General features: G+C 39.6%; 1 protein-coding gene across 1 annotated transcript; it reads right to left on the bottom strand.

Moving 5' to 3' along the window:
• Window positions 1-5,914: 5,914 nt before the first annotated feature.
• Window positions 5,915-10,929, bottom strand: LOC127217075 (zinc finger protein 120-like; the record flags this gene model as incomplete). The annotated part of the gene is made up of 4 exons (XM_051177916.1): window positions 5,915-6,162; window positions 9,059-9,267; window positions 10,551-10,611; window positions 10,803-10,929. Coding segments are annotated over 4 exons (645 nt in total), but the record flags the coding sequence as incomplete, so codon positions are not given.
• Between the last annotated feature and the right edge of the window lie 12,031 nt (window positions 10,930-22,960).

The following is a 22,960-nucleotide window of genomic DNA, read 5'->3' on the forward strand; positions in this document are numbered from 1 at the left end:
GTTGGATGACTTGTCATTTCTCTTCATTAAGATGTTTCTCTTGTTCAACTCCGATCTTGATTAACTTAGATGGTATCCATAGTTTTTCTTCTCCTGTAGATACAAATGCAAAACCCCTACCCCAAGGTAACACATATCCTGTTTTCCATTCTGAGGTCAGTACATCCTTGAAGTATACTGGCTGATTTAGTTCAGAAGTTTTTTCTATTGTCCAGTGTCTTTCTGCAGCTGTTTTTCCTTTTTCATCAGCATTAAGAAAGTTTAATGTTAATAAAGCATTATGTAATCTGTGTTTGGGTGTTTTGGTTCCTCCTGCCTGTTTATGGAGCATTTCTTTTAAAGTACGATTGGATCTTGCAACCACTGCTTGTCCTGTAGGATTGTGTGGTATACCAGTTATGTGCTTTATCTTGTAATGCTGGAGACATATGCTGGAGCATTGTCAGTTTTTACTTGTGCAGGTATGCCCATAATGGCCATTACCTCTAAAAGGCATGTTATAACAGAATCAGCCTTTTCAGAGCTCAGAGCAGTTGACCATTGAAACCCTGAAAATATATCTATAGTGTGATGTACATATTTTAATTTTACAAATTCTGCAAAATGAAACATATCCATTTGCCATAGGAGTTTGGTTATAGAATAAGCAAGTAGGACATTTCCTTACTATTTCCTTGGCTTGTTCCCAAGTGATAGAAAAATCCATTTTTAAACCTTTGCTGTCGACGGTGTGTTTCTTATGAAACTCTGAGGCTTCTAGCATACTTCCTATCAATAAACGATCAATTTCATGATTGCCTTGTGCTAGAGGACCTGGCAGACCCGTATGGGATCTGATGTGTGTTATATATATAGGATGAGTCCTCTTTCTGATAGTATCTGGTAACTGTATAAACAATGAAGTTAATTCTGTATTGTCAGGAATAAATTTTGCAGTCTCAATGTGTAAAACGACTCTCTCTGCATATTGAGAGTCAGTAACTATATTGAGGGGTTCTTTAAAATCCATAAGTACCATGAGGATGGCATACAATTCTGCCTTTTGTACAGAATTGTAAGGGCTTTGGACCACTTTGCTAATTTTTCCTGATTTATATCCTGCCTTACCTGATTTGTTTGCATCAGTGTAGAATGTATGAACTCCAGAAATAGGTGTTTTTCTTACAATGCGTGGAAGAATCCAAATCGTTTTCTTTATGAAGTTGATTCTCTCAGTTTTGGGATAGTTGTTGCTAATTGTTCCCAAAAAGTTACTGCAAGCTCTCTGCCAATATTCGTTATCTTTCCATAAGGAAGAAATTTGCTCATTAGGTAAAGGTACTATAATTTCTGCTGGGTCCCTTCCTAGTAGCTAACGAAGTCTTAATTTACCTTTTATAATCAAGTCAGAGATCTTTTCTATATATGTTTTTAGTTTTTTATTCTGTTTATGTGGTAGGAATATCCATTCTAATATGATATCTTCTCTCTGCATCAAAATCCCTGAAGGATATTCTCTAGATGGTAATACAACCAGAATACAGTCTAGGTTTGGATCCACACGGTCCACATGAGCTTCTAGTATCCTCTTTTCTACCCATTCTAATTCCTTCTCAGCTTCAGCTGATAGTATTCGTGGACTATTCAAGTCCTTATCTCCTTTTAGGGCCATTTTCAAGTTTTTCAAATCATGCCCTTCTACTCCAATTATGGTTTGTAGTTGAGAAATCTCTCCTAGTAATTTTTGAAGATCATTAAGAGTCTGGTAGCGATCTCTTCTGATCTGTACTTTTTGTGGTCTAATTTTCTGTAGACCTATTTTATATCCTAAGTAGTTGATAGACTCTCCTTTTTGTATTATTTCAGGTGCAATTTGTAATCCCCAGCAAGGTAAAACTTCCTTTACTTTCTCGAACATTTTTTCTAGTATTTCTCCTTTAGAGTCAGCTAACAATATATCATCCATGTAATGATAGATTATGGATTGTGGAAAGTGTTTACGGATTATTTCTAACGTTTTTTTTTTTTTTTTTTTTTTTTTTACGAAATATTGGCACAGGGTGGGGCTATTTAGCATTCCCTGTGGAAAAACCTTCCATTGATATCTCTTCACCGGTTGAGAATTATTATAATTAGGTACCGTGAAGGCAAATTTCTCTTTGTCTTGTTCTTGTAAAGGTATAGTGAAGAAGCAATCCTTTAAATCAATAACTATAATAGGCCATTCTTTGGATATCACAGAAGGAAAGGGCATTCCACGCTGTAGAGAGCCCATTGGCTGGATACCTTTGTTGATGGCTCTCAGGTCTGTAAGCATTCTCCATTTACCAGATTTCTTTTTGATCACAAATACAGGAGAATTCCAAGGGCTGGTTGATTCCTCAATATGTCCAGCATTTAGCTGTTCCTGAACCAGGCTTTCTAAAGCTTCTAACTTCTCAGAGGTCATAGGCCATTGTCCTACCCAGACAGGTTCCTCTGTTAGACATTTTAAAGGAAGGGCTTTTGGTTCCTCTGTTTGTTCAGCATTTGTATTTTGTTTTTGTACTGCCTGGATATTTGGTCTCTGTCTTGTATAGTACTTAACAGTATTCTTTCCACAATCATGAGGTCGTCTATGGTCCCTATCTAATACTGGAGGAATGTTAATCTGTGTATTCCATTGCTGTAATAGATCACGACCCCATAAATTTATCACTACATCAGTCACATATGGTCTCAACCTCCCTCTCTGTCCTTCTGGTCCTATACATTCAATCCATCTCATGCTTTGTTTTACCTGAGACAGGGTTCCAATCCCTAAGAATTGAACATTTACCTCATGCAGGGGCCATCTTTGAGGCCAAGATTTATTAGATATGATAATTACATCAGCCCCAGTGTCCAGGATACCCTCAAACATTCTATTATTCATCTTAACTATCAATCTAGGCCTATTTCTATTTATAGCGGTTTGCCAAAATATACGTTTTTTATTTCCTTCTGTCATGTTTGATTCAACTTCCTGTCACTAGTTTGTCATCCAGAGCAGTATGAGTTTTTAAAATAGGCACAGAATTTTCTAATTGTCCTGTGGGAGATTGTCTTCCACTGTGACTGGGAATGATCGAACTACCTGTGACGTGGGGGCCTTCGAGAGGCCCCCCAAGGAGTTTCCCTATGGTAAAGGCTTTCCTTGCTTGTCTCTGGTCGATCTACACTCATTTGTCCAGTGTCTGCCTTTGCCACACCTTCTACATAACCCAGGAGGCTGAGGCCTTCCAGAAACAATGTTCTATCTGCTAGCTTGCCATTATCCTCAGACATGGAAGAGATTCTGTCATCTAGTCTTTCTAGTAGCTTCCTCCAACCAGGAACGAGCGGTTTCTGCTAGTTTGTTAATGCATTGCATTGTTTTTGTTCTGGTTATTGAGGTATCTGACATGACACAAATTATACCTGTCAGCTCGCCAACGCCATCTTCAATATTCTGAACCTTTCTTTCTATACTTTCTATGCTTTGAATTCTATCATTTTCAATGTTTTGAATCCTTGTATCTATGCTTTGAATTCTATCATTTTTAATGTTTCGAATCTTTGTCTCTGTGCTTTGAATTCTATCATTTTCAATATTTAGAATCCTTGTTACTAAGTCTCCTATGGTTTGTACACGTTCCTTATTGTTTGCTCTAATCTCAAACCATTTCTTTAAGAATATCATGTTAATGAAAAAACCCATTGCTATTACAAAATAAAAGTATATATTGGTCCAGTCATAAGTTTCTTCTGCTAAAATCCCTTCTAAATATGAAGTAAAATAATTCCTAAAGTTCTGCATAGTAAAATTATCTGCCATAGTTATGGAACAATTTATCTCAGATTTTATATCAGCTTAAATTGCAAAGGATTTTACAATTACCTTAGGTGTAATTCTGCTGTCCTGGAACTTTGATGCTTTTAGTTGTATATCTCAGCTTGGGGTGGTAGCTGCGACGATATCACCGGCCTGGAGGTGTGTCACCAAATAGCGCCTAGCCGCCGAGGCTCTTCTGATCCTGGTTCTGCCTAGAAGTGTGCTGCCAAATATTGTCCAGCACCAGACAATCCTTCTGATTCCGGTCCCTGTAGAATAGCTCTTAACAAACTATGGCAAGAAGAATTTTGTTAAACGGGGACTTTTGGAGTTACTTGGAACACAAGACGAAACGCGTGAAAGCCAAGTGCCCAAGGGCGGGTGCCACCGAGCGGCTCTGCGCAAATGCAAAGTCCCGTGCGGAAATGGGCAAAAAATGTTAAGCAGTGAGTGCCTTCAGGTCTGCTTTAGCTGCAAAGATCTCCTTTGCTGTAAGGAAGAGGCAAATGTCCCAAAGCTGTGGTGAGTCCACCTGGTTAAACCCTGCCCTTTGGGGAAAGTGGGGGAGGGGGTGCGGCGTCTGCCGCCTGGGGGCGAAACCCAGGTAAATCCACTTCTGACACCAGATATCGCGGTAAATAAGGATCAGGATAAACAAATAGGCCGAATAGATGTTTATTCAGGGAGAAATAACTTACAACCTAGACAGATGAACACCAGGAACTTCAACCCGATCCTCTCCTGTCCGAGTCACGCCAGAAAGAGAGCGCCTTTCCTGGCCCCCTCCGACCTCCTTTCACAGGACACTCCGCCCATGGCTCCCCCCCCCCAATAGGCGTGGTCAGTGCCAAAGAACTATCTCACTACACTCCACCCTTTTTCTCCTTCTGTCTCCCAGGTTCCCTGTCTGGCCTGGTCTAGGTTCTGATTACTGGACTATCACTATGGCCAAAATCTTTGTCAGCTCCTGGTTTTGCTTTTTATCTCTTGTCCTCCCTGTCTTCCTGTAACTTTCGCAATCTTTCTTCCTTCTCCTCTGGAGTTTCCCTCTTGTTAAAAATCTTTTCTGCTTCCTTTACTAGGTCTTGAAGGGGTTATCTCTGCAACCACTCAAGGCATTGTAGTTTTGTACGTATGCCAGGTGCCTACTTTCCAATGAATGACATGATTACTTCAGCCTCCCTATCTGGGGCCTGCGGGTCAAAAGGGGTGTACAACCTGTAGGCCTCCATCAGGCATTCTAAGAAGCTTGCTGGGGGTTTCTTCCGAACCTTGAACTACCCCATGCACCTTAGGAAAATTTGTGGGGCATCTCCTTGCCCCTTTCAGACCCGCCAACAGAGTCCGGCGATAGAGACAGTGACGCTCCCTACTGACTGCCGTGTTGATGTCCCAATGTTCGGTGTGGTTAAGGGAAAGACTTCCTCTATTTCATTGGGGAGTTGGGTTGGCATGCCATCCATTCCCTGCACATATTTTCTGGCTTCTAGGAGGACTCGTTTTGTCTCTCCTCAGTTGTGAGGAGCGTCTGTAAGAGTTGCAGGCAATCATCCCCTGTGGGTTGGTGGGTGATGAGGATGGATTCAATAAGACCTGTCAAGGTTTGGGGGTCCTGCGAGAAGGAGGAACTATGGGTTTTCCAATTATAAAGATCTGCAGAGGAGAAGGGCCAGTATTGATAGAACCCTCCCCATCAAACGAAGAGGAAAGGCCTGGGAGACACCAGAGCTGTCAGGTTCTTCCAGCATTCTATCTCTGCAGGGTCGTAGTCGGGTGGATGGTGGTGATGGGTCTAGAGGGCCTCTGGTGGCCAGCATTGGTGGAGCTTAGGGATGGGGATTCCTGGTCTGGTGAAGATGCTGGGGATTGGGGTCCTGCTGGCTGGAGATTAGGGTAAGGGGGAGGAGGTTCTAGATGGAGGAGATCCTGTTGCACATCTGACAGGATGAGGGGAGCTTTGGGGCTATGATCAGGATTTCAGGGCTCTGTCAATGGGAACAGAGAAGAGGTCAAAAGAGGGGCTGAGGGTGTGGGAATGAGTTGGACATGGGAAGGCAGGGGTTCTGGGAGGGGGCCTGGAGGAGGTGAGATGAAGGGCTTGACCTAAGGAGGAGGATTACTGCTCAGGCTTTCCCAGGTGAGAATATAGGGAGCCTGGTCAGGGTGACCCAGTGATCCTGGACGGAGAATGCGGGCTTTGTCCTGCAAGATAGTTGAAAGGTTAAAGGTGCCATCCTTCGGCCAGCCCACAGGGAAAGCAGGCCATTCCAAGGAACAGAATATACGCCATTTCTTCTTCTGGACATCCATCACTTCATTGTGGGCCCGGCCTGAGACCTCTTGCCAGTGACCTAAAGTCAGACTTAGGGGGGTAGTTAGTTAGTTTTTGACCCATGGGGATAATAGAAACAGACACAAACAGTAGGGACAGAAGGACACAACAAAAAGAACAATCTGAGAAACAGGACACATCCGCATGATAGACAAACAGTGCCCAAACCAAAGTTACAAAGCAGGAGGGAAGCGGAGTCCGGAGAAGCAAGACTTCGTTTCCTCCCCTCCTCAAAACAACCCGGGACTTTCATCCAGGGTGGGACCAGTGGTCTCAGGGGTCGAACAGATCTCCAAAATGTAAGACCCTCAGAATAAGGAGTCTCCCAGTTTGGTCGGTAACCCCAAGAACTCAGCGTTCCATGCAGTTGCTGCAACATGCAAGTGGCTTTAATGAACAGGAAACGTTTGCACAAACAGGATGCCTCTGCACGCAGGCTAGAGTGAAGCGCTCTTCCCCAGTCACAGTTGTCTTTAACCCACAAGCTTAGGGAGGGGGTGTGACCCTTTGAGGCCAGATGGTCTCGCTATTAGGCTCAACAGACTTTAGGCCTCAGTGTGTGGTAATTAATCTTGTCTGGGCAAACTGGAGGTACAGTTATCTCTTTGTTTCTTAAGGACCCTTTTCACCACCTGCTGATTCACAAGAAAGGAGGGGCAGTGTAAATTTGTATTTTGTTATCTCCGGGCCTTGTGAGGGGAAGTTAGCAAATTCCAAGGAACTGATATTGGTCTGCGTTAGATTTCCAGGTCAGTCTGTCCTTCATTTCATGTATGTGTTTGTGTGTGTCTGTGTGGGGTTCCTTAACTTTCCTTTTTGTCTTTCAGGTTCTGTGTACATGAACAGAAGGAGAAGAACACTGGGAAGGACCCTCTCTCTTTCCCAATCTGTCTATAACACTATCACTCCCCCTCCATCAATTTCTGACTCCTTTTCCATCTCCCTGTCTCTCACTTCTCTCGCCCATGTTGCACATCAAATCAGAGGGGCAGGAGCTGCAGCCTCCTGAGTTGGAACACATCTGAAGTTCTTTATTATCATCTGTGTAAGTTGTTCCCCAATAATATACTCATTTATAATTTGTCTTGGGTCTAGTGAACTTATTAGCACACCATCTCCACATGAATCAATTTTATTTATTAAGACTAAAGTCAAGTATGATGTCTAACATGTTCACAAAATAATTTATGTGATGTGGGTTTTCTCTTCCATGATTTCTTCCCTATTACCTGATATCAAGATAATAAAAATGAATTTAAAATATGTACAAAGTTAGAGTTATGGTTGAACAAAATAATGAAAGTTCATTGTCATGACCTATGTCAGTTTTCTGAGAACATACTGTAGTTCTTACTACAGGAATTCTCAAGAAAATCAAGCATGAAGGATTGTTCTTAGAAAAACAATCCATCTGAATGAGGTTTTTATGTAAATAAAGAGAAGGGTTATGATGAAACAGAGACACTGTAATGCTTCAACCAATTGTTCACACTTGTCAGATATTTTTCTCTCCAGAACCCTATGTATTTCAATATGTGTTGGCTGAAGATGGTACCACATCCTTTTGAGGAAGATTTCTTTCCATAAGAGTTTTCTTAGGCCCACAAAGATCATTGTGATAAGCAAAATTCACAACATACTCCAAATGTTACATGTATAGGGATTCTATGCACTGTGATTTTTTGTGATTATAAAGACTAATGATACATAGAGAGTCTTTACCACATGGGATACATTCAGTGTCATTCAAGTATACATTCTTTTGTGATTTGAGAGAGTGCGGGTATGTGTAAAGTCTTTACCACATTCATGGCATTTCAGAATTTACTCTCCAGTATGTGTTCTTACATGACTTTCATGTACATCATGTGTTGTAAAAGCTTTACTACATTGATTACATTCTTAACATCTCTCTCCTGTATGTGTTGGTTTATGACATACCAGATGGCTGTGTTGTGAAAAAGGTTTTCCACAATGATTACATCCATAAGGTTTCTTTCCAGTATGTATTGTATGATGAGATTAGAGAGTACTGATATGTGAAAACGCTCTACCACATTGATTACAAACATAGGGTTTCTCTCCAGTATGTATTCTATTAGGATATTAGAGAGTACTGGCCTCTAAAAACGCTCTACCATATTGATTACATACATATGGTTTCTCTCCAGTATGTGTTCTTATATGAATTTTAAGCTGATCATTTCTTACAAATGCTTTACCACATTGATTACATTCATAGGGTTTCTCTCCAGTATGTGTTCTTATATGACTTTTAAGATGACCATTCCTTGCAAATGCTTTACCACATTGATTACATTCATAGGGTTTCTCACCAGTATGTGTTCTATGATGACACTGGAGATTACTGACATGAGAAAATGCTCTACCACATTGATTACATACATAGGGTTTCTCTCCAGTATGTGTTCTATCATGATATCGGAGAGTACTGGCATCTGAAAACGCTCTACCACATTGATTACATAAATAGGGTTTCTCTCCAGTATGTGTTCTTATATGACTTTTAAGTTGAGCATTTCTTGTAAATGCTTTATCACACTGATTACATCCATAGGGTTTCTCTCCTGCATGTGTTCTACGATGAGATTGGAGATTACTGACTTGTGAAAATGCTCTACCACATTGATTACATACATAAGGTTTTTCTCCAGTATGTGTTCTTTTATGAATTAAGAGACACCAGTGTTGTGAAAAAGCTTTACCACATTCACGACATTCATAGGGTTTCTCTTCAGTATGAGTTCTTTTATGTTTTTTCAGATGATTGAATAGTGAATAGACTTTACCACATTGATTATATTGATTATAGTCTTGTGATTTCTCTCCAGTATGTGTTCTAATATGTCTTTTAAATACAGTATGTCTTGCAAACATTTTCCCACATTGACTACATTCATAGGTTTTCTCGATCGTGTGTGTTCTTTCATGGAGTTGGCGGAAACTGTGACATGCAAAGACTTCACCGTACTGAAGACTTCCATATGGTTTCTCTCCAGTATGAATTTTTTCAAGCCTTTGAAGATGACTGTAACATACAAATTTTTTCACACATTCATTGTGTATATTCACAGGATGTGCTCCCTTATGGCTTCTTTCATTCCTGCCAAGATAGTTAGCATATGTAAAACTACCACATGCATGATACTAAAGAAATTTAGTACATGTATAATATAAATTTATAATTTGGCCTAATTATAAACAAGAATCAGATCTTGAGTTTTAAATTCATAATGATTCCCTCATGAGGCATTATGTTGTTTCCACTGAAGATACCTGTGATCCAGAGTAAGAGCTTTTATTTCGTGGCCCACATTTACAGCATCTACTTAGATGACTTTTCCCACATAATTGAAAAGAACTGGACCAACTCAGAGACTTGCTATATTTATTGAACTTATCAGTTTTTCATTCATATAAACCATACTACATTGTCCAAATATACCAGTAGAAATATAAGCATTCACACATCCCAATTGTCATAGTGATTTACTGCAGTGTGTTTGTTATCTTTCAGATGATGCTGGAATAATGATAAATTTTAAAGTTTTTTCACACTCAACAAATATCGTCAATGGGGACTACTAAATATATTTCATTTCTTCCCACTATCCTAAGAGAGGTACATTGCCCCTTTCCATTTTCTAATTTCACATGGCTTGTATTTAGATAACATATATTCTTTTTCTTTTTCTATGTTTTCTGATACAAAATAGTTCTGTGTTGATTGTCTAGCCTGGAACTCATTTTGTAGATTGGGCTCATCACAAACTTAAGGATCTACCTTGCTCTTCATCATGAATGCTGGCAATAAAGGCATCAGCAACAACTGCCTGACTCAACATATGATATGCTTAGCATTCACACACTTTGACTTTCTTTTCCTCACAGACATGTGTTATAGGGATTAAAATTTCTCCAGAATAACATTCTTGACACTCATAAACTGACCCTTTCAATATCCATAGCAAAGTCACAGATATATGACTGATGCCTGCTTAACTATAGACTTTTTTCTTAGAAGGTCTTGAAGATATACTTATCACCTATGCAAAATGTATACTGTTTAAAATATCTGAATAGTATGAAACTAAACAGACTGTTATATCTACAGCATAGATCTACAAGTAGTATAATTCAAAGGGTGGTATCACTTAAGGCATTGTATCCTCCCCATTTTACATGAATGCCTTGCAAACACAGAAGAGCTACCTTTCACTGAGGTACATGGTTTTGTGAGAAAATTATACTTTAAGCTGCACTTATTATCACTGTTGCCCTTCTTAACATTTTTAGTTTTTTTAAGTGTCACTCTTCAATAATATTTCCAGGATACATTAAATATTTTCAGAGTCATATATGCATAAATTGCACATGTAAATTTACCTTCTATGTCTTCTAGAAGTTTGACAGTGATCTTCCATATTATGGTCATCCCAAAAGTGGCCTGAAATAATAGAAAATATATGATGTTTTATTTTAAATTATACAAACTTTAAGGTAATAACTTCAATGAACCTTAGAACCATGCTTCATTCATCCAAGTTTCCCTTTTCACAATCAAAATTACAGAATACTATCAATAACCAAGAAACATTTGGTCCTTTAATTGAAACATGAAGGAAAATTCAGTCTTACCTATAGCAGTGAGGTTCCTGTAGGTTTCCAGCATCACATCTGTGTAGAGACATTTCTGAGAAGGATTTAGCAAAGCCCACTCTTCCTGGGTGAAGTGGATGTGCACATCGTCATAGGTCACTGTACCCTACAATAACACATACATGTGTGAAAAAGATGAATAATACATTGTACATATAAACTTCTTTGACAATATAGTCATATAATTCTGGTGATACCCTTGCTTGTTTTATACATGGACATTATAATGTGTTCACTCAGTCACATTTGAAGTTAACTCAATAATAGTTCCACATGCACCACTTCCTGGACTTTTAAGTAGCATATAGCCCTGAGAAAGAAATCCCAATAAACTGACATAAAGGGAGAGGCAAACTACCAGAACAACACTACAGACCACATCAAATATAAATTGTACGATAGGCACAGACTATCAAAGAAATACCCCAGGCCCTGGAACCAACATCTGTCTGTGTTAGATTCTCATTGCTGATAAGAGACACCCTGGACCAGGGAAACACTTTCAAAGAAAACATTTAAGTGAGGTGTCACACTTAAAATTTCAGAGGTTCAGTTAACCATCATTATGTCAGGGGGCATATCAGCATGCTGGCTGTTGTGGTCCTCGTGGTTAGAGTCCTTACAGCATGACTCAGAGGCAACAACGAGATGTCTGACACACTAGGCAAAATTCTGAGAATAAGAAAACTCATGCCTGATACTACAGTGATGTGCTTCCTCTAACAGGTAAAGACCACTCCAACAAAGCCATACCACATCTACTATCATTAGTGGGAACTCACAGACATGGCATCTAACTAGAACCTCTGAGTATGGGTGACGCTTATGTGACTTGATCTGTTAGGAGGCCCCTGGCAGTGAAACCAGGGCCCATCCCAGTTGCTTGGACTGTGGTTTTAGAGCCCACACCCTATACTGGGATACCTTGCTCAGTCTTGATAAACGATAGATTGGCTTGTTCCTTCCTCAGCTTTGTATGCCAGATTTTCATAACTCCTGAAAGAGGGCCTCATCCCCTCTGACTGTTGAAATGGAGATGTTATGGGGGAGAGGTTGGGGGAGAAAATGGGGAGGCAGGGAAACTGGGGTTGGTATGTAAAATGAAAATAAAAATTTTAAAAGAAATTGAAAAAGAAAGTATGTATTTTAGAATCATGGACTCAAAGTGACTGGTTTTGCTATCATTGTTGTTTCAGTAACAAGGATTTTGAAAACAAGGCCATTCCTAATTTGTTGTATATTCAGATTCTGTGTGAGAGTGGTTTCCCTTGTGTTCTTGTGTTATAGCATAGTAGAGAATTTCACATACCCTGTATCTGGAGTGGAGGTTGTTATGAGCATAGAAAGTTGGGTGTTGGGATATGAACTCAGGTCATCCCACAGTAGAATATGTGCTCAAGCACTGGCCAAGACCCATAGTACTTATTAGTCAAAACAGGAAAAGTGCTTCCCAGGTTGAAAACAAGAATAAAAGAGAGTACATGAACAGAAAAATAAACAAATAATCATTGAGAACTTGGTGCATTTGTATGCATATTCTGGATAAGATAAATTTTCAAAAAGCATAGCTTAGAATGCAAAGAAAATTCCCAACCTCTTGTAACAGGATATCTGATTCCAAAGATTTATGCAAATGGGAATCAGTAAGAATCTCAAGAGTATAATGAAATAAATAGAACATATGTTGACACAGCATGACTTCTATCACTAAAATGAACATGCAGTAATTGAGAGGTATTCAATATTTGTGAAGGAACAAAGGGGAAAAAGAGAAAAAGAACAAACAAAGGTAAATATAATCAACTTTTTGTCAAAAGACCAAGGGAAACTCATCCAGATAAACTGAGATCTTGATCAATGTTACTCAGCGTGTCATGATTCCATGTGTTCAGAACTTAAATAAACAGTCTCTAACAAATTTAACTCATAAGGATGCTTAAACTCTTCTGCTTCTGACACTCCAACTACAGATATTTGTACCAGAGACACCCCATAGTTTAGAGGTCTCTATACAAATGGGGTAATCTCCTGCTATGTATCAGAGAATTATATTTAACCTTAATGAACAGTGTTAAAAATTAATGAGTTCTGTTTATTAAATATCTCTGTAAAAATAACTGGTATCCACAAATAAGGTGTTTAAGAAACTTGGTCCAAAAAGCCGCAATAAGGTCATACAATCACTTAGTTTAAGAAGGGGTAATCAAGAGGACAAAGGGACATTGCCATGGAAACCAACAGGATGGAATCAAGGCCATCTGTGTCATGATGAGAGAGACTATCCCCATAACCTTTTTCTGAAATGCTGGAATTGCAACTGTTCTAGAATTTGTCTTAATAATGAGAAAATAACTCCACTGATTTAAGAGATAAATAAAGAAAAATCTCTGTAATGATAGATTGTGTTCATTTCCAGCTAATGCTCAAAGAGGAAGGAACCTACAAGAGATTTTTTTGTTATTGTTTTTTGTGTTTATTTTTTTTTTTTTTTTTTGAGACAGAGTTTCCCTGTGCAATAGCCCTAGTTGTCCCTGTAATATCTCTGTACATGTTCCTTGAACTCACAGCGATCTGCTTGTATGTGGTCCAGAGTGCTGGGATTAAAGGTTTGTACCACCACCACCACCTGGCTCCTGAAAAATTTTTTGCATTCCACATATGTTGCCATCTTTATGTATTTTTCAGGGTCAGACTACAGTTTATTTTTGAGGAATTTCAATTATGATAAGAAACTGCAACTTAGGTCAGTAAGGCAACATAAGACTTCAACAAAAAAAGATAGTAGCATAATTATTTCATAATACATGAGTAATAAGAAACAGCAGGTCACATTTTACTGACAGGTCCTGAGGCAGATGTGCCTGAAGGTGAGAAAGATAAGTAAAGAACAGATGAAAGCTCAGACAGGGAGATTTTGCTGAAGCTATGTCTTACTCTAAGTAAGCTTCTTATGAGGAATATTGTCTTGTTTATTACTTCCATGGGGAAAAGAAAGAGAGCAGGGACTTCTAGGAAGTCAGCAGCAGTTAACATTCAATGAGAAAAACTCAGAAGAAGGCTATACAAACATTGCAGTACAAGGGGAACACAGGTAATCCAAAGAACATTACTGAGTAAGCCCACTGTGTCCATGGGACCAGTATTCCCAGATCCATGTGGTACAAAGTGTTGGGTTCTCAGGATCTGAAGCAAAACCTCCTCATAGGACCTAGACCCACACAATTGCATTATCTTCAAAGATTCTTCCTTGTTTCAAAGGATGAGGTCTACATTATTCTCAATAGCTCAAAGCTTGATGGAAAACACCTAAGGCTAGACCCCCCAACCCCAGGCTGTTATTTTTTCTACTGAGCACTTTCCATGGTTTCAGAAGGAGCTATGTTATTTCTCCATAAGGGAGGATCTAAAAAAAAAAAAAAAATCTTGCATGCTCAGTCCTGCCCTCAACACATCACTGTTTTCCTTTTCAAACTGTTGTCACCCGGGCTAATCTTGCCCATATGACAGAGCCATGGTTTTCTCTAGAAGAAAACTGGATGTTTATGACACACCAGGACCTTATGTTTATTATGACCTAGTGTTGTACCCTTGAACAGCTTGTAAAATCCCTACTCCATGGTATGGAGATGGGCATTAGGGCTGGTTGTAAATCTGTTGTTAATCCATTGCCATGGTTTGGAGCCAAATGTCTGAACTAACCTGGGAAAAGGGAAACAAATGTATATTTTAGCATACTAATCTCTAACATAACTAGATAGCATACTACTCCTTTTATTTTTTTTGATGTCTTTATGTTTTGTTTTGTTATTTTTTTTGGGGGGGGCAGCACTCAATCAGCTAAATTCTATTTTGAGAATCTTACTATCCACCAAGAATTGGTAAATCTTTATATCAACAATACCATTCTTTCATATAACATCTCTGGTGTAGTGTGGTCCAACAAAAGAATGCCATTCATACATGACTTTCTTGGCACTTGCTTTAACCTAGCACTTAGGAGGCAGAGAAGATATATGTGAGATTGGGGATAGATGGTCATATATATCATATGAATTAAAAAGAGAAGAATGCTATTTAGAACATGCAGAATATTAACTCCAAATATGGATACTCCCTTAGCCTACAGACAAGGGGGAGGGCCTGAGCCAAACTCCAAATGTTGATTATCCCTCCTAAAGACCTCAGCCTCCCAGTGGAATGTATGGGGGATGGGGAGGTTGCTGGGGAAATAGGATGGGAGGGAGAGGGAACTGGGATGGATATGTAAAATAAGATCATTTTATTTTCTATTTTTTTAACAACAGAAAAAAAGGTATTTAAAAAAAAAAAAAAAAAAAAAAAAAAAAAAGATAATAAACCCACTTGGATCTGACCCCTAAACCTCTGGAAGGCACTGGACTAACTGAACCTCTCCTTTGGTAAATACCCATCCCAGTGCACCAAAACCATAATGGAGCTGACTACAAAGAAATTCATTCACAATGCTACCTGATTGAAATCCTTTCCTCTGAAGTAGCCCACATGGTGAAGTAAAAATAAGCCACACCCTGCATGTGGCAGCACATTCCAGCCCAGCCTCCTCCTGCAGTGCCTGCCAAACAGACTTTCATTCCCATCCCACCCTCCTCACCCCCTTGCTTACCATGCTGCTTACCATGCTACATGATCCCCTCACAACTACCCACAGCAAAACTCAAAGAGCAGCAATCAATGCTCTGCTGCCTGTTCTGATATAAAGCCATGCCTGCTGCATGGCTCCTGGAAGTCTCATTCCTGACTTGAGACAGGAGGGTTGGCTCAATGCCCCTGATTGGCTAGTGAGGTTTGCATGACAAAGAGTGCTTCCTCAAGGGTTAGAGTGGGTTTAAAGGCACAGCAAGCCCCACACTTCCTTTGGCCCTGGATTCTACTCCAGATCTAGACATTTCAGAGAAAGGTCTGCACAAACAGTAACCTATTTGTGTTTTTTTTGGGTCTTTTTGAGAAAGAGTTTCCCTTTGTGTTTCCTGCTGTCTTGGAACTTTTTAGTAAACTACGCTGGTCAATTCCTTCCTAAATATTAGTATTAATCTTGTTGATGTTTTCTCATAGATTTTTCTCATTCATTCTTTAATATTTATTTATTCATATATTTATTTATTTTGGTGTTTGAGACAGAGTTTCCCTCTGTGGTCCTGCTGTCCTGGAACTTACTCTGTAGACCAGGCTGTCCTCAAACTCAGAGATCCACTTGCCTCTAATTCCTGAGTGCTGGACTCAAAGGCGAGAGCTAGCACTGCATAGTTAGACACAAATTTTATTGTAGCTTAACCGTGTCAACAATAGATGACACAGGTTTTTTCCTACAGTGTAAAGGTTCCATCTCTCTTTCTTCCTCCAAACAATGTGCAGAGCTTACACAGACCATTACACAATGCACCCTGAAATGATTCTTTTCTTCCACAGATTGAAGGCTTTCTAGAATATTAAATATCAAGAGAAACTTTTTAGGTCACAAAAGATGATGGTTATACTGTGTCATCCTGCTGAGGTCAAGATAGAAGATGTTGCTTTTTACCTGGAAGTCACAGGGCCCTAAGACAACCATGATAGAAATGCAGGCGCCATCTCGCAAACAAGATGATACATCTTTCTCCTAAGAGATGTCTGAGTGATAGGACCATTGTATTGTTTTATTCCTGAAATTCTTGTCAAATTCTTGAGATATGAATAATAATAAAATGTGTCACCTCCATGGTAAGGTGAATACTCAGAGAGAGTGGGGCTGGGAAGAACACCTCTAACTATGAGCATTATGGTGAACCATCACAGGATTCTCAGTACAAAGATGAGTAAACAGCTGCATTATTAAATGTTCATTTTCAAGCTGGATTAGTATAACATATCTCTCTGTGTCTGTAGAAAATGGATTTATTAGAATGTCTCACAGGCTCTTGGCCAGCTAATACAACAATGGTGCCGATCAATTGAAATTTGAAGGACTCGGTATTTGTTTGGTTTCTAGGTGTGGATGTCTCAGCTGGTTTTCAGTATTCACAAGTATTTCAAAGAACTAGTCTTTAAAGCTGTAAAGGGATAGACTAAGGAAGATCCACATAGCATTTAATTTGTGGGGAATATAAAGGTGTTCTCCAAGTGTTGCTGTATTTTGTTTTTGCTTTAGCAACAGAAGCCTGTCAGGTGTTAGTAGCACATGCCTTTAATTCCAGCACTTGAGAGGTAGAGGCTGATGAATCTCTGTGTCTTTGATTGAGTTGCAATTGTACACAGAAAAATGCTGTCTCAAAATAACAAGCAAACAAACAATAAACAATTCTAAACAAACAAAAATCTTGCCTTAAGATAAGAGTATGGAGCTAGGCAGTAGTTAGCCATAGAGGACAGGCCATGGTGGAGCACACCTTTAATCCCAGCACTTGGGAGACATAATCAGGTGGATCTCTGTAATTTCATGGCTGCTTCAGGCTATACCAGATTGATGCAGTCTAAAACAGGAACTGAGACAAGTAGTGGCTCATTCATTTATCCCTGTACTTGGGAGGTAGAGACATGGAGATATGGCTGGGAAGAGAGACAAATATAAGGGCGACTGAGACAGAAGTTCTTTGTGTTCTGACTGAAGACTCCTAGGATTGGCATCTCCTGCCGATTTGGTCTGAGGATTCATTAGAGGTACTAACTAGGGGCTGGCTATTCTGCATCTCTGATCTTTCACCATTAACACTTTATCTGAATCCAGGTTTTATTATTAAGACCAACTAGAATTAACTCTACAATCTCCAGTGTAGAATAGTGTGTCATAGCTAATCTGTGGTGTAGAAGACTAGAATTGATGGTAATGAAATTTATGGTATAAACCTTTACCAATTTATTAAGTTTATTGGTATATTTTCCATGTTTGTGCATAAGAGAGAATGTTTTGTATGTGTATACAGGTTATAGGATGTAGATAATTATGTGATGCTTGAGGATCAGCATCAGAACTCTGGTCTTCCCCAAAACAATGGTGTGCTGAGTCCTCTGCCAAGAATTACAGCAAGATTTATCTGATGAGACAAATCTCTTCCACAGGTTAAAAACAAAACCGAAATAAAGAAAGAAGAAAACAATGGTCCTTGGGAACATGAAGCATCAGAATTAAGATGTTGTACATGGTAAGTTTGCAACATAAAATGAATACAATCCAATGACAGTGAAGAAAATTTATAAGAAAATGATGATTACAAAGGCACATTAACATTTTATGGGGGGAGGGAAATACTCAGAATTCTCAATGGAATTAGGAAAACACAGTACACACATTGACATAATATGAATTTTATACTTACCACAAAGGTACAACAATCAAAATATGTACAATATTTGTAAAAGAACAAAAAAGATAGAATAACCCACGGACAAAGGCCAGAAAATATCATCAACTATTAATCTGAAACACAAAAGAGACTTAGCCAGGAAATGTATGATCTTGACCAATGTTATACAAATACCTATGAATCCATGTGTACAAATATTAAATAAACACAGACTCAAAACCCCAAATAAATCAATGTAGAGTGACCCTTCAACTCTTTTGACCCCCCCCCATGCATATCTATTCCAAAGACAGGAATCCGCTGCTCTAGAGCTCTCTATGCAAAAGGAGCTAATCTTCTGCTATGGGTCTACAGCCCTGTATGCCCCTTTATGGATTCAGGTAAACTGAGCCTCATGGATGTCCACTCTCAAAATAACATGGAAGATTAATTTAAAATCTTCCTGCCACATGGATTATGACCCAAGATGAAGACCCTGACCTAACTCTCTATCCATACACACCTGAATAATCTTTGTAAAACAGAAACTCGTTTTGTCCCCTGAAATTAAACTTCACTTAACACAGTATTGTAACTTGTGGTAGCAGAGAATTTAAAACATTATAATCTTGTATTGATTAGAGACATGCACATCACCATTTTTCTACTACTTTCTAAAATATTTATAAGAAAACTTGAAAGTGGAATGAAATAGTCAGAACTTCAAGAAATCAGAGCTTCAGTTTCCCAATCTCCGTGGCCACTGCACACTGTGTGTGCACACTTCACAGTGATGTAACAAGCATCACATCCTCCCATGGCAAGGTTGCAGTCTCCCCCTTTCCAAGAAATAGATATACAGTGAGGCTCAGACAACAAGCATAACTGCCTAGATCAACAACACATGGACCAAGAGAACCATAGTCTGTCTCATTGGCCATACAAATCCACAAAGAAATGGCAGATCAGCAGACCTGCTTTGAACACCCTACATTCACCATGACATAGCCTGTGCTTTTCCTTACAACTCACTAGAGCAGAAGGAGAAGAGTATCCTGGAAAGAAGCCTTCCCTTAGTCCTTCATTGGCAGGGACCACACAGCTGATCTTGTAATATTACAAGACTTCCTGTCAGGTGATCAAAGGTCAGTGACTCAGATAGCATAGTCCTTGCAGCTCTGCACTACCAGCCCAGAAGAGAGGGGCCTAGACAAGAAAGTTTGTGTTTTAGTATACATTATTCTACTGTCCTGGAACACAACCTGCTCATAATGCAAATAACTGTCCTTTGTGTGCACATCCCATTACAAACTTATTGTTCATGGCCGGTAACCCTTGACCTCATAGCTAGGAAATACTTCAGCCAAATGTATGTCACCTTCAAAAGTTCACTGTCTTTAGTGTGTAACTCCTGTTTTGCAAAAGCAGGATGTGAATTAGAAACCAATGAAGAATCATGATTGGGCTTGGGATCAGAAAAGTGTATGTGGATATGATGTAGTTATGATCTAAAAAAAAAAATATTTTAGAAGAACTTCATGGCCATGTGCTCCAGATTCTAACGATTTCTATTAGAGCACACCAAGGATTTCTCAAATGTTTTCTCTCAGACTGAACATCCAAAACTACAAAAAAATAACATTCCTCTTTCGTAATCCACAACAGTTTACCCAGACCTGTTTTGGCTGAATACTGTAACTATAGCAATTTGTATTCATGATGAGGTCTCTCCTCTACTCTCCTCTATCCAGATTCTTTATAGCCCCCATCTGCGGATTCCTAGAAACTGCCCATCTGGACAATTATGGGTTATCTAGGAATGATTACCTAATTCCACATTGCTCACCTCAACTCTTGTTGAAGGAGGAAATCTCAGCCTCCATCCTACCTCTTGCTTTCTGTACTGTGACTCTACCAGTATCATAGTGGGTCATGAACTCAGTCCTTAAACAGGTCCCTCTTCATATATCAGTCCTCACAATAATCAGAGACCTTAGATTTCACTCATTACCTGGTCTATTTTCCTTCTCACAGACCACTCAAGGGCCAGACTGAAAGGAGGTGCAAGATTTTCTTCCCAGCACTGGGCAGGAGAAGCAGGATAAGGAAATCAAAGCAATTCTCAGTAACACAGCATATGGGAAGCCAAAGTTAAAAGAGACTTTGCTCTATTCAGAAATGAATAATCAGTGTCACTTGAGAGAAAAGCAATGAAATGAGTAAAATCCTAGAAATATAGTAGAGCAGAAAAATAGAGATAAAAGCAGTAATACATTTAAAGAAAACATTTAAAAAAAATAACCATAGCTGGTCGAGGGGGGCAGCACATAACTTTAATGCCAGCACTCAGGAGGCAGAGGCAAGACTATCCCTCTGAATTAAAGACCTGCCTTTTCTATAAGATCTAGTTCTGGGACAGGCTCCAATGCCACAAAGAAACTGGGTCTCAATAATAAATAAATAAATAAAAAATAAAGAAAGCTAGCAAAATGATACCAATGCAATTTTTTTTAAAAAAAATGAAGTAAGCATATCTTAATATTTTAAATATCTTGGCTCTATTGATTTGAAAAAGCACACTTTCCCAGAGAGAACATTACTTGAAGCACAAGTTCTAATAGATGGGAGTAATAAAAAGTCAGAGTAAGCTATCAGGGAGGGGAGGATGAAAGCAGAAGGATCACAGAATCAAAGCATCTAGCCTCTAGAGTCCCTATCTCTACCCATTCCCTGACTGCAGTGGCGATCCTTTCCTCACACTGCTTCCTAGGACTGACTGCTGTCCCTAGGAAGTCTCAGATTGACTGCTGAAACTAAATCCTCTCACTGCATGCTTTTCTGTCTCCTCCCACCTTATCTTCCATTCTTTCTGTCCAGCCATGTCACTCCTATCTCCAAATCACTACTGCTGGGATTAAAGGCCTGAAATCCCAAGTGCTGGGATCACCTTAACGTGAGCTGTTTTTCTTTGAGATAGATTCTTCTTCCCTCTCTCTTCCTCTCCCCCTCTCTGTAATAGCCCAGAGTGGCTTTGAACTCACAGAGTTTCATTTGCCCCTATCTCCCTTATGCTGGTATCAAAGTTGTGCCTGACCTCTGCCCTTTATGGGAAGAACTGAGTAATTGATCTCCGTCCTCTACGGCAAAATGGTGGCTGAGGTGTGTGGCTAGTCAGTGAATTAGTTTTGTGACAGACTAGTGACTTAGTGTGTGTGGCCAACTAGTGAATTAGTGAATATGGCTAACTAGTAACTTTGTATGTGCGGCAAACTAATGATTTAGTGAGTGAGACTAACTAGTGCCTTAATATGTATGGCTATTTTCTAAGGTGTGTGGCTACATTTAGTTTAGTTGTGTGGTTAGTATGTTAATGACTGAACCTAACTAGTGAGTTGTGTATGTGGCTAACCTGTGAGTGATGGTGTGTGGCTAACTAGAAACTTAACATGGTGGCTAGTGACTTACTGTGTTCCACTAACTAGTGACTTAGTGAGTATGACTAATTAGTGACTTAGTATGTGTGGCTAGTTAGTGCCTTATGTGTGTAGCTAAGTAGCAGTGTGTGGTTAGTATGTTAGTGACTGTTGCTAACTAGTAACTTATTATGTGTGGCAAAATAGTGACTTAGGTGTGTGGCTGACTAGTGACTTAGTGAGAGTGGCTAACTACTAGGATATGTTTGTGCCTAACCAGTGATTCAGGTGTGTGGTTGAATAATGACATGGGCATATGGCTAAGTGGGTAACAAGTGCATTAGTGTGTGTGGCTAACTAGTTGGCTAGTTGTGTGGCTAACTAGTGACTTACACTTAACCAAGTGTGCAGTTTGTATATTCACCTTAGTGCTCTGTGTTGTACTTTCTTTACAGTTATAAGAATATAAGCTGGAGTGGGGGGTGCCAGATGCGGGTTGCAAGTGAGTGGGGTCTCAAGGTAAGGGACCACATAGGAGAGCATAGCAGGTGCTATAGCAGGTGAGGATGACCTGGGCATGAGGGAATAAATGACATGCCAGTTAGATAGAGTTTAAATGAGTTTATTTAGAAAGGAGAGTGAGGGAGAAGGGAAGACACATATAGGCACCGGGAACAGAATAGGAGAGAGGGGGAGAGAGACCAACCAAAAGCATGAGAGAGAGACAGAGAGAGAGAGAGAGAGAGAGAGAGAGAGAGAGAGAGAGAGAGAGAAAGAGAGAGGGGAACATGATTGCTTAAAAAGGGAAACTTGCACATGACTGAGTCCCCTAGGCAGGCCCATAATGAGTGACTAATGAGTGATATAGTGATGACATGGCCATGCCTGTCCCACCCATCATTGCAGGGTATGCAGACTGTTGGTTTCCAACACACTGATCTTCAGGAAAGCCTTATTTGTTAGATAACACACAAAATATCACTACAGTAATTAAGAAGTGATAGAATGATGCTGCCCATATGTCAACATTTTGTATTGAGGTCTGTAACCTGACACATAGTTATGTTCAATGACCTGCTTCTCCAAACTCTGCGCTGACACTGTGTTACACAGGATTGAGCATATTTGCACACAGATTTACCTAATGGAAAATTCAATATTCATTGGCTTAGAATAAGCTTCCCAAACTGTACACCCACATACTCTGCTCTGTGTTCATACACATGATACAGATTAAAACATGCTGGGAAATTACAAAATCACTCCCCCTAGCACAGTCAGGTCCTTTTTTCATAGTGGTGACTCCACCAGCTCGTGGTTTACTCTAAATCCTCATGTAGTGTAAACAATTTTCCTTATTCTAGCCTGAAGGGAGAGGCAATGCTCCACTCATGAATCCTTTTCCTGTGACTGCACTGGATAGTTGGCT

The sequence above is a fragment of the Phodopus roborovskii genome, unplaced genomic scaffold, assembly GCF_943737965.1.
Source record: "Phodopus roborovskii unplaced genomic scaffold, PHOROB, whole genome shotgun sequence".
In the NCBI taxonomy this organism is placed as follows: domain Eukaryota; kingdom Metazoa; phylum Chordata; class Mammalia; order Rodentia; family Cricetidae; genus Phodopus; species Phodopus roborovskii.